The 18,553-nt window shown below is 35.8% G+C and overlaps 2 protein-coding genes across 2 annotated transcripts; one reads left to right on the plus strand and one right to left on the minus strand.

Annotated features, from left to right (window-relative positions):
• The first annotated feature begins 5,655 nt into the window (after nt 1-5,655).
• Nucleotides 5,656-8,601, plus strand: LOC120349966 (putative nuclease HARBI1). Its single transcript, XM_039421649.1, has 3 exons — nt 5,656-5,673; nt 6,147-6,395; nt 7,024-8,601. The coding sequence occupies exons 1-3, from the start codon at nt 5,668-5,670 to the stop codon at nt 7,681-7,683; spliced, it is 915 nt and encodes a 304-aa protein (XP_039277583.1). The 5' UTR covers nt 5,656-5,667; the 3' UTR covers nt 7,684-8,601.
• Nucleotides 8,602-8,645: 44 nt separating this feature from the next.
• LOC120349965 lies at nt 8,646-12,024 on the minus strand. Its single transcript, XM_039421648.1, has 3 exons — nt 11,689-12,024; nt 11,018-11,089; nt 8,646-9,611 (listed from the first exon to the last, which is right to left on the minus strand). The coding sequence occupies exons 1-3, from the start codon at nt 11,774-11,776 to the stop codon at nt 8,698-8,700; spliced, it is 1,074 nt and encodes a 357-aa protein (XP_039277582.1). The 5' UTR covers nt 11,777-12,024; the 3' UTR covers nt 8,646-8,697.
• Nucleotides 12,025-18,553: the final 6,529 nt, after the last annotated feature.

Consider the following 18,553-nt stretch of genomic DNA (forward strand, 5'->3'; position numbering starts at 1 on the left):
ATTCCCAGACTGCCTCAAGGTCGCAAGAACTGTGCCCATACATAAAAAAGACAATCCTGATGATATTGGCTATTTCAGGCCAGTTTCTATTGTGCCAGTCATCAGTAAAATTATAGAGAGTGCTTTGTTGAGGCAAATGAGTGAGTATTTGGAAAGTAATAACCTCCTTAGTGATGCAACGTGGTTTTAGAGTGGGAAGGTCCACTACATTAGCAGTGCTCTCTCTTGTCCAAATAATACAAGAGGTCTTTGAGAAACATGGATCAATTGAGTTGGTATTGTGCGACCTCTCAAAGGCGTTCGATTGTGTGCCCCATGTCATCTTGTTGAGAAAGCTGGCTAGATATGGGTTCCGGGGAAGAGCGTGGAAGATGGTCGCCGACTACCTCAAGGACATGTGTAAACCCTCCGGTCCGGTAAACCTCACCTGAGCCCTTGTGTACCTGATTTACATCATACCACAAAAACGGCTCAGGGTCCGTAGCACCACTGCCAATCGTCAGGTGGGCATCATTGAGGAGTTTAGCCTGGACGCCAATGGAGAGACAAACTGCCCCACCACAGACGCCCAGTTCCGGCGGTACGTGGGCCAGAAGGCCCGGACGTATCCTCTCAGCTACCTGAAGACTTGGAAAAAGCCCGCGCCACTGCCAAAATGACCCCGACAGAGCCAGGGGCATTCAGACAGCAGCCAGGGCGTTTCGGAAAGATGTTACCCGAAACTCCGCCTGGACTGTCGTCTGAGCACCGACAGCAACACACACCACATGCAACACAATCAGACAACAACTCAATCATACCCGCTCGGCTTCGCCCAGTATTGGCTTGAACGATCTTAAACATAACGAGTCGATCTCGCCAAGGACTGTAACGCCGCCTTATACGAGGGGCAGTTGGGGGACAACACAGAGTGGTCCGCCAACCGACCCGCGCGCAAACAATTCACACACACTGGAGCACGAGCCGTGCAATCGGCCTCGCAATGCCTCCCTTTTCCGCACTTGCGGCAGACTGGGGACGCCATCCTGCACACCCTCGCCACGTGACCATAAGACAGGCAGCGAAGGCAGCGCAGGGGAGCCAGCCAGTCGATCACACGACACGAGCGCCAGTCAACATACACCCGTCCAGCATCATTTCGGGCACCTTGCACGACAGAAAGCAGGTAGTTTCAATAATGAGTGCCAGATCAAATGAAGAAGATGTACCCCATGGTGTGTCCCAAGGCTCAGTACTTGGCCCGCTGTTATTCCTGGTGATGATTAATAAATTGCACCTGGATGGTGCCAGCTTGCTTTTCGCTGATGATACCACAATCATTGGTCAGGGCAGACGGCCCCATGATGCCAAATCCAAGGCTCACACGCTCTTTTCTGAGGCCAAAAAGTGGTTTGCCAATAATAAGCTGAAGCCGAATGAGACCAAAACTCAGGAGATTGCATACACTCTGAGCAAAACAGATAATCTTGATACTGAGCCTGTGACATTACTTGGTTTTGGTATTGATACCAAACTATCATGAGAGTCACATATAACCAAAGTTTGCAAAAGGCTTTCTAGAGTTGTTTATCTGCTCCGGAGAATGAGGGGGCTGCCACTGTTGATCGCCTGCTGTTGTTGTACCATGCGGTATTTGCCACCCACATTCAGTAAGGCATCTTGATATGGGGGCACTCGGTGCATGTGAGAAACATTCTCCTGCTCCAGAAGAAGGCACTCCATGTAATGACATGTAGTGAGTATGATGCACACTGCTAGCCCATATTTCAGCGTTTGGGTATCCATACAGTATATGGCCTCTACATACTGTCATCGCTTCTACATGTCAGGAAAAACATCTACACATTCACCAGAAGAGAGGAAGTGCACTCACATGGAAATCGAGGGAGGGTCAACTTGGATGTGCCGCGCTGTCGCCTGTCAAGAGTGAAGGATAGTTTTCCAGTGTTGACTGTGCGAATGTTTAACTGCATGCCAGACTCAGTTAGGGCGCGCCCTGTAAATGTATTCAGGATCACATTGTCGCGGTGGCTCATTGGAAGGAGCTTCTACCAGTTGGAGGACTTCTTTAGTGAGAGCTTTGCTGGACTGTGATACTGCCTAAAGTTTGTGAATATTGTTTTTAATTACTTGACACGATCGATCCAGAAAAACCTGCCTTGATCACGACATTGGGTATTGGACAATCTGGAGGCTTATGTCTGTATTTATATTTATTTATGTGTATGTATTTGTGTGACAGCTCCGACCTATAGCCACTTGGCTATTCCGACAATAATATTGGCAATGATCGAAATATTTTTAACAAAATTCCGGATTTGTGAGACACGACCGACAACATGAATCTACTATGAACCATACTTTGCATGAGATTGTACTTAAGCTTGGAAGAGTTTGTAGAGAAGCAGTGCAGCATACCTACAAACCATGAGAAGATAAACGAACCTTATAAAAGGGAAGATGAAAGGTCGATTTCCACAGTTCTGGCTGCTGGACAAGACTACACAAGTAAAAAAGTAAGTAAAAGTAACGTCCCAACTGGAAACAAAATACGCATGGATTTCAAAATGCATTTCGGAGTTTGCTGGTAGAGAACCCATTATATTATATAATATACAGTATATCTCAGTGAGTCCATTCATGTTGGATAACACGTTGGTGAGTTCTTATTTCTGACTTTTTTGTGACTAACTTTTAATTTACTTCAAGTAACTTACTTACTTACGTGTTCTTTTACTTTTACGTGTCATTGTGGTTTTTACTTTCCTTGCTCTATTACCATACGTAAGGAAAGTATTGTTTTCCAAAAAAATTTAATGATTTATTATTTAAAATTTATGATTTTTGGGTGTTGGTCTGTGTGTGTGTGTCTGTGAACACGATAACTCCATTCCTAATTAACCGATTGACTTGAAATTTTAAACTTAAGGTCCTTACCATATACCATGAGGATCCGACAATAAGAAATTCAATAAAATTCAACTCAAAAAGGCGGAAAAATGGTGGATAAAGACTAAAAAACCATGTTATTCAAGGTATTCTCGAAAACAGCTCTAACGATTTTCTTCAAATTCATACCCTAGATAGCTATTTATAAGCCCTATCAACTGACATGAGTCTCATTTCTGGGAAAATTGCAGGAGCTCCGTAATATTCATGATAAAAATGGCGGATAATCACTTAAAAACCATGTTTTTCACGGTTTTCTTGAAAACGGCTCTAACGATAAGCTTCAAATTTATACCATGGATAGCTATTTATAAGCCCTATCAACTGACATGAGTCTCATTTCTGGGAAAATTGCAGGAGCTCCGTAATATTCTTGAGAAAAATGGCGGATAATTACTAAAAACCATGTTTTTACGATTTGCTCAAAAATGACTTGACCGTTTTTTTTCAAATTCATACCCTGTATAGTTATATATCAGCTCTATCAACTAGCATGAGTCTTCTCCCTGAGAAACTAACAGAGGGTCCACCCCATCCTTGAGAAATTTACTTTGTAACCTCCTTCTCGTGCTTGAGGTAGGTGGGTAGAACAGTAAATAGAACAGTTTATATTTAATAAATAAATAAATATACTGTTTATTTATTAATAAACTGTTTATTCAAAAGAACACACGTCGATATTTTATTTGTAGAACAGCTGTTTTGACAACTTTTAAAAAATCCTCAAATTTCATAATTCAAACAAAGAAAAATGTACTCTGAAAACAATAACAATAGTATAATTGTAGTTTTATTAAAATTATTTAGCCGCCAATCAGCATAATGTTATTCCCCTAGATTATCCTCGTTTAAGAATGAGGCTTATAGATCAATGAGCAAGGAACATTGTGTGAGTATAGGCCTACCACACCAGATTTCATTTAATCACATTATGAACATAGAGAACTAAATAAGAACTAAAAGCATTCACAGCAACTCCATATTTCTCGTCCTATATTCAAGAGTGTCCTCACTCTTGAAGCGTTGCGATCTTGTTTACGGAGCAAAAATCAACGAATTTGATTGAATAGGCCTAATAGTCAATATGCTGTTAAAATAATGTCATCAAAAACTTAAGAATCGCATATATTTAAAAAAAGGAAATTCAGCAGATGATATGATAGAATATACACCATATATGGCTAAAGTGCACGTCCAGTGCCAACATACCTGTCATCAAATTTTTGGTTTGGATTGATTTAGTATGTTATTTTGAGCACAAAATCACAAAAATTAAACGGCGCTCACTATTGTTTTTAAAATAAACTAAGTTCAAAGTAGGAGAACTTTACATGCATTTAACCTATAAGTAGCAACCATAAGTAGCTAAGGTTAGGAAAAGCTGTAGGTTAGGAAAAGCTTTAGGTTAGGAAAAGCTTTATGTTAGGAAAGCTTAGTTTAGGAAAAGCTTTGGGTTAGGAAAACTCAGATTAGGAATATCATAATTTGATGATTTCAATAATCAAAATGGCTGCTACTCATAGGTTAAGTGCATGTAAAATTATGCTACTTTGAACTTAGTTTATTTAAAAAACAATAGTGAGCGCCGTTTAATTTTTGTGATTTTGTGCTCAAAATAACATACTAAATCGATCCCAACCAAAAATTTGAAATATACTATTCTAAAAGAACTACAATATCATGATATATTAATATCATGTCCAAACAAAGAAAGATATTAAAAAAAATATATATATATATATATAAATATAGAATATATATAGAATATATTTGACCTATAAACTATATATATATATATATATATATATATATATATATATATATATATATATATATATATATATATATATATATATATTCAAATATAAGATATTCTGGTCTTGAAATATAATGCAGTCACACAAATAAAAACAAACAAACAGAAATGAAAAGTAGCAGTTGTATGGGCCAAGCCATATCTTGCCATATTTGAATCGACCGCGCTCACCCACGGCCATCTAGCATGCTACTGCCATAGTTGGCACTGTTCTCCCTGTTTTCCCCCACTTTTCTTGCTTACCAGCTCTCTTCCGTTTTGTAACTGTTTGATGAAGCTTGTTGTGCTCTGACGCTTCTCGGTTTTTTCTCCTTTTAAAGAAGTCAAATGTGTATTACCGCTTCACTTGTTTGAATTTAAACTACTACCGCGACTAGTGAGGAAAAGTTATTGTTAGAGTACTCCGCTAAATATCTAAATTGGATTTTCTTTGTGTAATCTCTTCGCCACAACATGGGCCCATGTATTCCCCACATATTAATCATCGCCAGTGCAAGTGAATTCCTGATTATCTGAACGTGTTACCGCCTACCAGAACGAGGAGACCGCTCTTACAGTCCACTGCGAACCCGCCATACCCCAAACAAGACGCCTTTAAAGGTAACAATTTTGTTTTCTAAGCTACTAAGTAACGTGTTTAGATGCCAACCTCATTGGCTCTAACAGCAGTAGTTGATACAGTATTTACTTAATGTAGGTACCTCAACATAATATTAATAATTTTACAATGTCCTAGCCAGTTCATAGAACTCCTGGAAAGTGTAAATGGGGCTACTGATTAGGAATATCTTCAGCCTCTGCTTGAAAACTAGATTTGGCAAACCTCTAAATTGTTCAGAGAGCATATTAGAAAGCTTCACACCAATGAATAGAAATGTTATTTTAGAATGTCTCGGCAGACCATGCAGGTAAGATTCCATACTATTATCATCATCAGAATCTTTCCACTGAAATTTTGTAATCATGTTTAATATAGCATTCTCTTTTCAGGTCACCTACCGGTAACAGACCAAGTGGGTCGCGGTGTAGATTTTTGATTCTCGTTTATTAATTATGAATATATATTTTAGGGGGGGGTTGTTATCAAATAGACTACTAGTCTTCATTGAATGAAAATAATACTTTTTCCCCTGAAAAGATATTTTGACTGCTTTTAAATTGCATAAAAACAAAAACTTACATTTTCTAAACCACACTTATTTCGAAAACGTTTCGAGAGACTAGTTTCTGTTGTTACACCATTTTACTCATCTCAAGTAACTGCTGGTTTGTTATTTTAAAAATTGAGTATCTCATTTTTTGTGTATTAAAATTAAAGACTGGTAGATTGTTTGTTTTTATTCATTTTCAATTTTACAAAAATTAACTCCAACATTTTCAGGTGCTCTTTGAAGTCATAGGAAGGAGAATAAATCAGCCTGCAAATATAAAGATACCTCTTGAGAAAAAAGTCCTTTTTACAGTTTGGATGTTGAGCAAACCAGAAACATTCTTAGCTGCTGGTGACAGATACAATTTTTCTCAAAGTACTGCTCATAGAACATTCTATGAGATAGTGGATGTCATTGCAGCTGCAGTAGATGATCATATCAAATGGTCAACACCCTTGCAGCAACAAAAGTCATCTGAGGTAATTAATAACAGCATTTACTTCATAAGAACTTCCTTCAATACAAACAACATTATCACCCGGTTGCACAAATGTCTGTTAACTTCTAATACCAAATAAATGTCATGAGAACTAATCAGAGAAGCCTTCCTCTCAGAAAAACTTTCTCTGATTGGTTCTTGTGGAATTATTCATGATTAGAATTTAGCAGGCTTTTGTGCAACTGGGCCTAAAGTTTTCAAATAACTAGTTCTACGTGGAACATGATGATGAGCCGTGAATAGTGATGCATTTATTCACGATTGTATTAAGCTGGATTTTCAGATATATTAGTATTAGAGAGAATATTCTCCCAATGAGTTTGGGGCTATCAGCCCATTCATACTCCCTCCGCCAGGCTGAGTGCTGGCAATAGTTTCTTCAAAACTCATCATATAGGTCTTCTCATCATGGGAAAAATATTTTCACCAAATCGGACACAGACTCTGATACTATGTGGAATCCAGCTTGAAAGGAACTTCTTCCTGTGATGCAGACCTTGCTTCTTCTCTTTAGTTAATTATTATTCATTGATATTCCGGTAGAGTGAAAAATATAAAATACAAACTCTTAGTTCATAATCCAATTATTCAATGTAAATGTTTTTCAGGTATTTAAAGCTCGTTCCGGAGGGTTTAATGGCATAATAGGTGCAATTGACGGATGCCATATACAAATTAAAAAACCTGCGGGCAACGACCACGACTACTATAACAGGAAACAGGTACATTCTGTAATACTGCAGGGAATTTGCAATGAAAATTGCAAATTCATCAATATTTCGACCGGCTACCCAGGTAGAATGCATGATGCCAGGGTGTTCGGGCTTAGTCCGATTGGACAAGAGCTACAGGACAATAATCAGAGAATGATAGCTCCTGAACACCACCTAATAGGTGATGCAGCCTACAGACTCACCCCTTATCTTCTCACACCTTACCGCGATACTGGTCACTTGACCGAAAGGCAATCAAACTACAATAAGAAATTGTCCTCGGTCAGATCAGTGATTGAAAGAAGTTTTGGGAGATTAAAAGGTAAGTTTCGTAGGTTGAAATTGTTGGAGCTAACCAACCTGCAGTTTGTTTCACAAACAATAATGGCATCTTGTGTTCTCCATAACTTGATCATAGAGAATGAAGGATTAAGTGATGAGGAAGAACACTCTGATGATGAAGACAATCTCCCGCAACAGTATGAGGTTGAACGTCATGTCAATGAACGGGGTAATAACAAAAGAAATCAAATAGCGGCAACATTGCCCTTATAGGTTAGTAAACATGATTGTAACGGGTGTTTCACCACGGACACAGCACAAAGTTTAAGAAGCTAGTAGTAATATATAGGTGATCTAATTGAGGCATTTTATAATAAGACTTTATTTAGTTATTCTTAGATATTTTATTAAAATTGATATAAGTACTGTATAATTATTTTGAATTGTGCAATAAATAATTACTGTATATACAATTAGAACTATAATTGATAAAATATAACCATATTATATTGATTTAATGATTGTGCTAAGTGTAAGAAATTTAGTGTAATAAATGTGTTTATTTTATAAGAATTCCATTTGCAGTGCAATAAATTTTGTCATTCAATTTCGAGTTGTGCCCCTCATAGGAAACCCGTTATAATTCACTACCACTCAAAAACATTATTGCTTTCCATTATTATATTGTATAAATAGTATATAATTTAAATATTTCATTATTCAGTAAGTCTATGCATTTTTATGATTGGTTTATTGAAATTGGTATAGTATCATTAACATGTATTTGCCAATAATAATCACTTTGCATAAAATTAGGAAAAATAGAACCATATTATATTGATTTTAGGAAACTTTCAATCTTTTGAATGTGCTAAGAGTAAGAAATTTAGTGTAATAAATGTGTTCATTCCATAACAATTCCATTTGTGTTCAATAAATTTTGTCATTCAACTACTTTGGACAATAATAATTACTGAACATGAAATTAAAGATAATAAAACAAGATATATTCAGTATTTTATTAATTTAGTTTATTTTCATTTTTGTGGAAACCTAACCTACTCTTACTTTAACTAATTTTTTCCAAAGCTTTTTTCATTATATCATTTTTTTCAATGTTGATATTTACATTTAATTTTAATAACTCAAGCTTTTGTTTTTCAATTATATTTGAATCTTTGATGGCCTGTTCAATCCCCTGTAGGGCTTTCACCCTCTTTCTCTCCAGCTCTAAACTCTCCCTCCTTTGCTCCTCCAACTTCTGCCATCTCCTACTAGGCTTTACTCTCATCCTTTTTCGGGGAGATGGATCATCTTCTGGAAGATTTCTCTTGGTTGGCGTATTTGGGAGAGAGAAAGCTGTCGAGGTTGATGGGAAAGGATAGGCAGGGGATGCTGATGGTGGTGGAGGGGTGAAGGTTGTTGAGGGAAAAGGATGGGCTGGAGATGATGATTGAGGTTGAGGGGTGGAGGATGTTGAGGGAAAAGGATGGGCTGGAGATGATGGTGGTGGGGGAGGGGTGGAGGATGTTGAGGGAAGTGGATGGGCTGGAGATGATGATGGGGGTGGACGGGCAAAGGAAGTTGAGGGAAGTGGATTGGCTGGAGATGATGATGGGGGTGGACGGGCAAAGGAAGTTGAGGGAAGTGGATTGGCTGGAGATGATGATGGGGGTGGACGGGCAAAGGAAGTTGAGGGAAGTGGATTGGCTGGAGATGATGATGGGGGTGGACGGGCAAGGAAGTTGAGGGAAGTGGATTGGCTGGAGATGATGATGGGGGTGGACGGGCAAAGGAAGTTGAGGGAAGTGGATGGGCAGGGGATGTTGATGTGGAAGGAGGGGCAAAGGAGCTGCTCATAATAAATGCTTTATGCAAGTTGACCGTAGAATCATCTTGCAAAATATCTGCCATCGAATCATAAAATTCCCAAGGCTTGATGGACCCCTTACCAGTGCTTTTTCTAGTATCATTGTTTTTTTTTATACGATTAAATGTTCGTTTCATACTTCTAAATTTATCATCTAGGATCTTTTCAGTGATCCCAGAGTACCCATGGGCTTCAAAAACATCAATGATTTCTCTCCATAGTATTACATTTTTAATTTTTGAGTTTCTGAATTTGTTCGTCCTCGTGTGGTACTCTTCCAAAAGTAGTTTGGTCGCTTCAGTCGTCCACACATGACTGTCTGTGGTGGCTTCTGTAATATAAAGAGAGTGGCATATAATGAACAATCATATTAAAACATCATTAAGTAGTGAACATAATTGACTTTCATAAGGTAGGCCTACTAAGCATTATATTATCATTACTAGTAGTACAGTCTGTATACAGTGGTACTTGCAAAATATAATATAGTTATGAATTTTCAATATGACATTAATCATTCTCAAACAGGCTGCATCTGTACCACTTTTTCGAAGTTGTTCAAGAAGGAAACTTCAAGCTTGGCTACTAGTCCAGTCAAGGAAAGGTTATAGAGGAAAAAGTTGGGAAGACAATTTTTGACCACATCACACACATGAGTGTTTTTTTCACTTTAAAGTTTTACAAAATTTAATAGAAGAAAATTGGTGACAAACATGTTTCTTTTTTTAAATGTCACACCTTCAATAGCAGATATCTCGAAACTAGAGGATATATAAAAAAATTGTACAATGAATATTGTAGGAAATTACGTAAGCTTCAATTTTTTATAAGACAGTCAAGTCCTTAGGAAACATAGTTTCTGAGTTTTATGTGAGAATCCAAAAATGGCACTCTAAACCACCCCCACCCCCTTAGCACAGGGGGACTTTTAATATGTTTACCTCCTCACTACACTCAACAGAACTGTGGGGTTAAAAATTGTCTTCCAAACATTTCCCTCTATACCCTTTTTGAGCATTCATTGCCTGGACTATACTATAAATCTCACAGAAACTTAAATCACACTGGAAGAGTAGCACGAATAATGTTATAATTATGAACGTATATGATAGAAGAAACGGGTCTATAGTGAGATCCACGTTATATTGGCAGTGGAGAAATATAGAAGAACAACATTACCGATTCTCTGCCTAGTCAGAATGCAATTTTCAAAATGCAATGGGCATAAAGCTGCATATTAAACTAAACTGTTCATTCTTGTTTAAAAAAATCAATTGATTGTACTCATCAAGAAATTATATTTCTCAATGATTAAATAATACATTTGCATAATTAGATTGAAAAATTTGTTAATTGATTATATTCCTACATTGATAAAAAAAGATTAGGCAAAGGATAGAAACACAGCAACACCAATGTTAATCAAATGCTGTCATCTTATAACGTGTACCTTACTATAGCACAAAATATTTCACCCATAAAACTAATTAAACTAAGCTGACGTGTGGCGCGAATCTGTACCAACTTCTATTATTATTAGCCTCAGGTCACACAGTCATTGTAACCTCATGCCAGCCATTGTAATGTGAACATTATAATATGATCACATGATATTAATTTGTGTTTGATATTAATCAGCAGACTTGCGTCACGTTGTGTTGCGTCTCAATATGCAGCTAGCTTAATTATTATGTGATATAATTTGTATTATAAGAGTATTGTATAAAAGCGCCTTACCTGTTGCTACACCAGCCATCTCGATGTGGCCATCGTTTTTTTTCAGATAGGACTGGAAGAAGTCCGGGCTGCCTGTAAAACAAAAATCATAAAGTTTAATTAAGCTGTAAATTTAAATTAGAATTAATCTTAATAAAATGCAGAGGACCTGTGTAGCAAATAAAATTATTCTTGACACAGCTCTTATAGAAAGCAAGAGATAATTTTTATTATCTTTATGATGCCTAGCTGAGGCCTATTCCTTAAAGAATAACAAACTTTCTAATGAACTGAAAATGAGTTTAGTTTATTAGGTTGAATATACTGTCCAGCCGATTAAGTATTCTGAAATTTGAAAATTAAATTCTATTTATTTTGTGATTAAATCAAGAGGCCCTAAACAAAATATAAATAGGTATTGAGGTTAAACGGCAATAGAAATCTAAGAAGAAAAAGAAGTACGTAGCCTAAATCAAAAGTAAATTTTTCAATGCTATTCAAATACAATTTGTGTGAATAGATCAATAACTTTCATGACTACACAGAATAATATTAACAGAATATTAACAATTTCTTGGTCAACAAATAAGCCTAATAGTTTTGGATAGATCACGTCATGAGCACAAATATATTTTAATAGAATAGCCATACAAAACTAATAATATTGTCAATAATGTAAATAATAAACTCACCAGCCAATAATGTATGAATCTCCTCCTTTTCGATTATTTTATAAAATATGCCATCAAAAACATACTGCTGTTCATAGTAATCCTCCATATTTGCAAATGCAAAAGTTGTGTTGTTTTCTTGACTGCAGACCAGAGCAGACGACGCGAAACTTTCAACCAATAGGAGCGCTCCGATTCCGGGTGACTCGAGCTACAACTTCGTAGCCCGTACTATTTGGTCGGGTCACGATTCCTGACCCGGGCTAGAAAAATCAAAGATGGCGACCGGGTGATGAACTGTCAAAAGCTCCCATGAAACGCGTGTCACCTAGCTCGAGTCACTCGAGTCATTGGAGCAGTGTATCCCTGAAGACGCTCAACAACAATCTGAAATTTGAATTTTTCAAATCAAGCAAACTATGGAATGAATTTGAATTATAAATGTCAACTTTTCACAAGCAAGGGAATAACTTTGGGCCAGATTTCAGAGAAGCGTATCATTTATTTATTTTTATTTATTCAACAAATATAAACTGTCATGAAATGATTGGGAATGAAAAAACCATTGATATGTATAGTTAGATGACTAAGCTATACCTTCAAGCGTTTGGAAGCATGATGCCTCCTTCATTTCTCGTCGCCATTGAATATCGGGCAAGAAGTCAGGCGCCCAGACAGACTTATATGGGCAAATAATAAATTAACTGTTATCACAATATTTGGTGAAACTGTTTCCATTCGTTTTGCAACTCAAGTATAGGTACCTAACACTATACTCTATACTCCTATATTTAATACAAGATAAAAATAACTACATATTATAAGAACGGGAAAAATAAAAATAAGCAATAATGAAGAATTTATAGACAATTTTAGCAAATAATATTTTTTATAATACAAATCTAGCATACAATATTTTCATACGGTAGTTCACAAAATATTACAATATAAGACAAATTAATGGAATGGAATATGGATACCTATATTGGATCTATGGAAATAAAATATTTATTATAATATTACCGAAACTTATATTTTATTAGGTACTTGGCAAAGAATGATAATGAATCAACCTAAGCACAATATTCCTTGAAACGATCATTTGGCACTAGGCTTAGCCTGCTTGAAACATGACCAATGAAAATATAAAAATACTTATGTATGAAAAGAAATATTTTTATCTGGCGCATGCAGATTCGTTCATCCATAAGCACTGCATGAAACTACCATACTTTGAATATTTTTCATTGCTTCAATAAAAAAATATTATCATTTGAAAAAGGCTCTTTTTCTACACAGCAAATACAAATACCTGACTTCTTGCCCGAAATTTCTGGTAGCTACACTAGCGCAGTGGCATCATAGCGGACTTCGCTCTTCTTAACTTATTCTCTATATCAATGGAAAAAACAGGCTCATAGTTCTTATTCTTATTCTTATTATTCCAATACCGAATTTTGTTCGTACACAGTCCAGAGGAGGGCTGTGTTTAATTGAAACTATTAAACACAGTCTTATGTTTATTTTGATAGGATATACTATTGTTTTTTTGGATTTTATGATTTATTGTTAATGTTAAAGGAAAGATTTATGATTTATTGTTTAATTAAATAAATTTTATAATCTAGGCATACTTACATCAGGCTATGAATGTAGAATATTATGTACCGGTAGGTGTGCATTGATGTAATTTCAAATCATATAAGAGTGGGAGTTTCAGAAATGAAGCAAATAATGAAGAAACATTCTATTATATATTAGCTAGAAATTTTGAATTTAGAATGATTAAAAAACTAAATTATAGTCAAATTTTGCACTTAATATCACCGCACTTTGAATAAATTAAATTATTTTAGAGAATTTTGAAGCCAAAAATATACACACAACTTTCAACTATACACAGCTGTTACAAACGTTCAATTTACAATATTATAATAATTATTTAGCATATTTTACTGTTTGCTTATCATATGGTATAATTATAATACAATTAATATAAATGTTCCCATAGATCTTTGCATCATTTATGAAACTCCACACTTACATGATTTGAAATGTTAACAGAATACCTAGTATATTGCTATCATTACATATTCAATAATCCTGTGTTAAGGGGTACGACAAGGATGCGCGCTATCCCCATACTTGTTCAATGTGTATATTCAAAAGGCAATCGACAGAGTGAGAGAAAAAGTTTGTACAGGAGTGAAAATTCATGGGGAAACGGTAGATATGCTTCGTTTTGCGGATGATATAGCAGTAATGGCAGAAAGTGAAGAGGAACTACAGAAAACACTGAATGAAATGGACAGAATAATGGAGGAAGAGTTTAGATTGAAAATAAACATCCGAAAGACCAAAGTGCTAATATGTTGCAGGACAGAGAGGAGAACAGTCAGCAGTAAAGAAGGAATGAGGTAGTAAATGAAGTGAAGGAGTTCAATTACCTGGGTAGCAAAATCACAAGTGATGGAAGAAGCTGCAAGGACATTGCCAGCAGAATTGCCCAGGCTAAGATTGCCTTCAATAAGAGAAAAAAATCTATTCACCTCAAAAAAACATAAGTCTCGACGTAAGAAAAAAACATGTTGAAAACGTAGGTATGGAGTACTGCAACATATGGAAGTGAGGCGTGGACAATGGGGGTGAGAGAGGAAGACGTTGGCTGCATTCGAGGCATGGTGCTACAGAAGAATGATGAAGATCAGTGGGAGAGATATGATTAAAATGAGCAAGTTTTTGAAGAGTGGGAGAGAACCGGAACTTCTTGAGTGGATCAAGCAAAGAAGAGCACAGCTGATTGGCCACATCATCAGACGTGACACTCTACTGACAAGGATAATGGAGGGAATGGTTGAGGGAAGGAATATGAGGAAGACCTAGGCTGGAGTATATGAAACAATTGCTACGGATATGAGATGTGGATCATACTACGAGCTGAAGCGGAAAGCGGACGACAGAAAAGCATGGAGAGCTGCTGCCAACCAGCCCTACGGCTGTTAACCCAAGAGAGAGAGAATCCTGTGTTATTGAATCATCATGAGTCCACATAATTAATTTTATTTACCTACTTTTATTGTAAAAAATATGAGATTGTTATCAGCTGAATTGTAATTGATTTTTGAAACCTTTCAATTTCAAATTGTTCATTTTACTCTAGTAATTATGTAGGTAGCATATTTTACTGTTTGCTTATCATAGTCATATAATATATTCTTGGACAGAACTTAGAACTTTAAATTTCCTCAGTAAGAATATAACCTATTTTTTTTTGGACAATTCTTATTTATCAAAATTTGGGAACAGAATAGTTTTGAGCTATGGCTGTTGTTCTATCCCAACCATGAATATGATTTGTAATTATATCAACGAATAAATAATTATTTATTTGAAATGGAAAGGTTCAAAAATTAATCACAATCAGCTGATAGCAATATCAATTTTTGAAATAAAAGTAAGGTACGGTACCTAAAATAAATTATGTCATCTCATGATGATAACACAGATTATTAATCATTTGTATTTATTCTTTTTTACTTTCCTTGCCCTATTACCATAGGTAAAGAAAGTATTGCTTTCGAAAAAAAATTAAGGTACCCCAATTCTAAATTCTATACGTTTCAAGGTCCCCTGAGTCCAAAAACTGATTTTAGGGTATTGTCTGTATGGTGTGGTGTGTGTGTGTGTGTGTGTGTGTGTGTGTGTGTGTGGTGTGTGTGGTGTGTGTGTGTGTGTGTATGAGTGTATGTGCGTCTGTATACACAATCTCATCTCCAAATAACGGAATGACTTGAAATTTGGAACTTGAGGTCATTACAATATAAGGATCCGACACGAACAATTTCGATCAAATTCAATTAAGATGGCGGCTAAAATGGCAAAAATGTTGTCAACAACAGGGTTTTCCGCAAATTTCTCGAAAACGGCTCCAACGATTTTGATCAAATTTATACCTAGAATAGTCATTGATAAGCTCTATCAACTGCCACAAGTCACTATCTGTAAAAATTTCAGGAGCTACGCCCCATCTATGCAAAGTTTGATTTTAGATCCCCAACTATCGGGCTTCAGATACAATTCAAACGAAAAATTCAAGTGGAAAAGATTGAGCATAGAAATCTACAAATAATGTTCAGTTACATTTTCACCTAAAATTGAAAATAAGCTCGAAATTCGAGAAAATGTGATTATTTCAATTGACAGAATCCAAGGTCAGGGCAGTGGACTGTGAATGATAGTTGGTATAAATACCTACAAATAAATCTTTGAATCTGTGCATAAAAATACTGATAGCTTGAAGTGTGGTAAGTACGCCAATAAAAGACTAAATGAGTCAACAAGATAAGATTTAATAATAATAAAATAATAATAGGCAGATGGCCACATACAAAAACAATGGTAAGTAGATTGAGTCGAGAAATCTTGGGATAATTACCATGTGATAAAAAACGTTAGAGAAATACAAAATTTAAATGAGATTAGATCAATGACATTAATGACCATTGAAGCCTGACAATAATCAAAAAGGTAATATTAATGATACCTGAATTGCGAATATAAATTGAGTGCTATAATGAAAAGTTACTGCTGCAAAATTCAATCTTAATGATTTACAAGAGGAATAATAATAAATGACAATGATTTACAAAAGGAATAATAATAAATGACAATAAGCTGTAGATAGTGCTCAACAAATAGAATACATTAAAATATAGGCGGCATAGGCCTTCAGTAAATTAAATGTCAAGTTAGACATCAATTGAGCAATTAATAGGCGTCAGTGGCCTCAGTGAATTGAATGTCAAGATAGACATCAATAGTACAAAAGGAATAATAACAAATAAAAATGAGCTGTAGATAGTGCTCAACAAATAGAATACATTAAAATATAGGCGGCATAGGCCTTCAGTAAATTAAATGTCAAGTTAGACATCAATTGAGCAATTAATAGGCATCAGTGGCCTCAGTGAATTGAATGTCAAGATAGACATCAATAGTACAAAAGGAATAATAACAAATGACAATGAGCTGTAGATAGTGCTCAACAAAGAGAATACATTAAAATATAGGCGGCATAGGCTTCAGTAAATTAATGTCAAGTCAGTTAGACATCAATTGAGCAATTAATAGGCGTCAGTGGCCTCAGTGAATTGAATGTCAAGATAGACATCAATAGTACAAAAGGAATAAAAACAAAGACAATGAGCTGTAGATAGAGCTCAACAAATAGAATACATTAAAATATAGGCGGCATAGGCCTTCAGTAAATTAAATGTCAAGTTAGACATCAATTGAGCAATTAATAGGCATCAGTGGCCTCAGTGAATTGAATGTCAAGATAGACATCAATAGATCAATTAATAGGCGTCGGTGGCCTCAGTGAATTGAATGTCAAGATAGACATCTGACAGAATCCAAGGGCAGGGCAGTGGACTGTGAATGATAGTTGGTATAAATACCTACAAATAAATCTTTGATTCTGTGCATAAAAATACTGATAGCTTGAAGTGTGGTAAGCACGCCAATAAAAGACTAAATGAATCAACAATATAAGATTTAATAATAGTAAGATAATAATATGCAGATGGCCACATACAAAAAAACATTGAGTCAAATATCTTGAGATCAATAAAATAATAATAGGCAGATGGCCACATACAAAAGCAATTGTAAGTAGGTTAAGTTAAATATCTTGGGAAAATTACAACATGTGAAATAATGTAGAGAAATACAAATTTAAATGAAATTAGGTCATGACATTAATGACCATTGAAGCCTGACAATAATTGAAAAGTAGTATTAATGATACCTGAAATGAATATAAATTGAGTGCAATAATGAAGGTTCTTGCTGTAAAGTACAATATTATTATTAAAAAATGACAATAAGTTAATAGGCGTCGGTGGCCTTAGTGAATCACTTGTAAAGCCAAGGGTACTGTCAAATCCAATGAAATAGTAGGCGTCGGTGGCCTTAGTGAACCATGTCAAGAAAGACATCAATAGAACGATAAGTAGGCGTCAGTGGCCTCAGAAAATCACTTGTAAAGCCAAGGGTAGCTGTCAAATCCAATAAATTAATTTTGCTACTATTGAATACAATTATATAGGCGTCAGTGGCCTCAGAAAATCACTTGTAAAGCCAAGGGTAGCTGTTAAATACAATGAATTAATAGGCGTCGGTGGCCTTAGTGAATTGCATGTCAAGATAGACATTAATCAAATAATAAGTAGGCGTCAGTAGCCTCAGTGAATTGAATGTCAAGATAGACATTAATCAAATAATAAGTAGGCATCAGTGGCCTCAGTGAATTGAATGTCAAGATAGACATTAATCAAATAATAAATAGGCGTCAGTGGCCTCAGAATTGAATGTCAAGATAGACATTAATAAATCAATAAGTATATACGTAAATGAAAATCGAATAGAACGATTTACATAACCTGAATAAAATTTTGAAGAGGAGATGCGGCTAGGCAGACAGGCAATGACTCCGCAATACCAACAGGAACAGGACATCAGCAAGCGATGATGTGATCTGGCCATGTGATGACAAGCATGGAAACGTCCACTACAGCAGGCGAATCCCCCAATGGAAATGTAGGCTGGAGCAAGTAGAATTCCAAACGAATAATCCGATCTTCAAGTTGTGGAGTTTTTGGATTGATTTCCAAACGGTAGAGATGATGCACTTGAAAGTTTGAGTTTTACGAGATGAAGCCAATTGTAGAAAAATGGCAACTGAAGCCTACACGAGGTTGTAATTTTTGACAAAGTTTATCAAAGCAATATGCAAGCAATCGATGAATAATTTAATCACAATTGAAGAATAGAATAAATGAATTAATTTGAAGAATAATTCACACTTTAAAAAAGTTCTGTAGGT

Source organism: Nilaparvata lugens, chromosome 2, assembly GCF_014356525.2.
Source record: "Nilaparvata lugens isolate BPH chromosome 2, ASM1435652v1, whole genome shotgun sequence".
Classification (NCBI taxonomy): domain Eukaryota; kingdom Metazoa; phylum Arthropoda; class Insecta; order Hemiptera; family Delphacidae; genus Nilaparvata; species Nilaparvata lugens.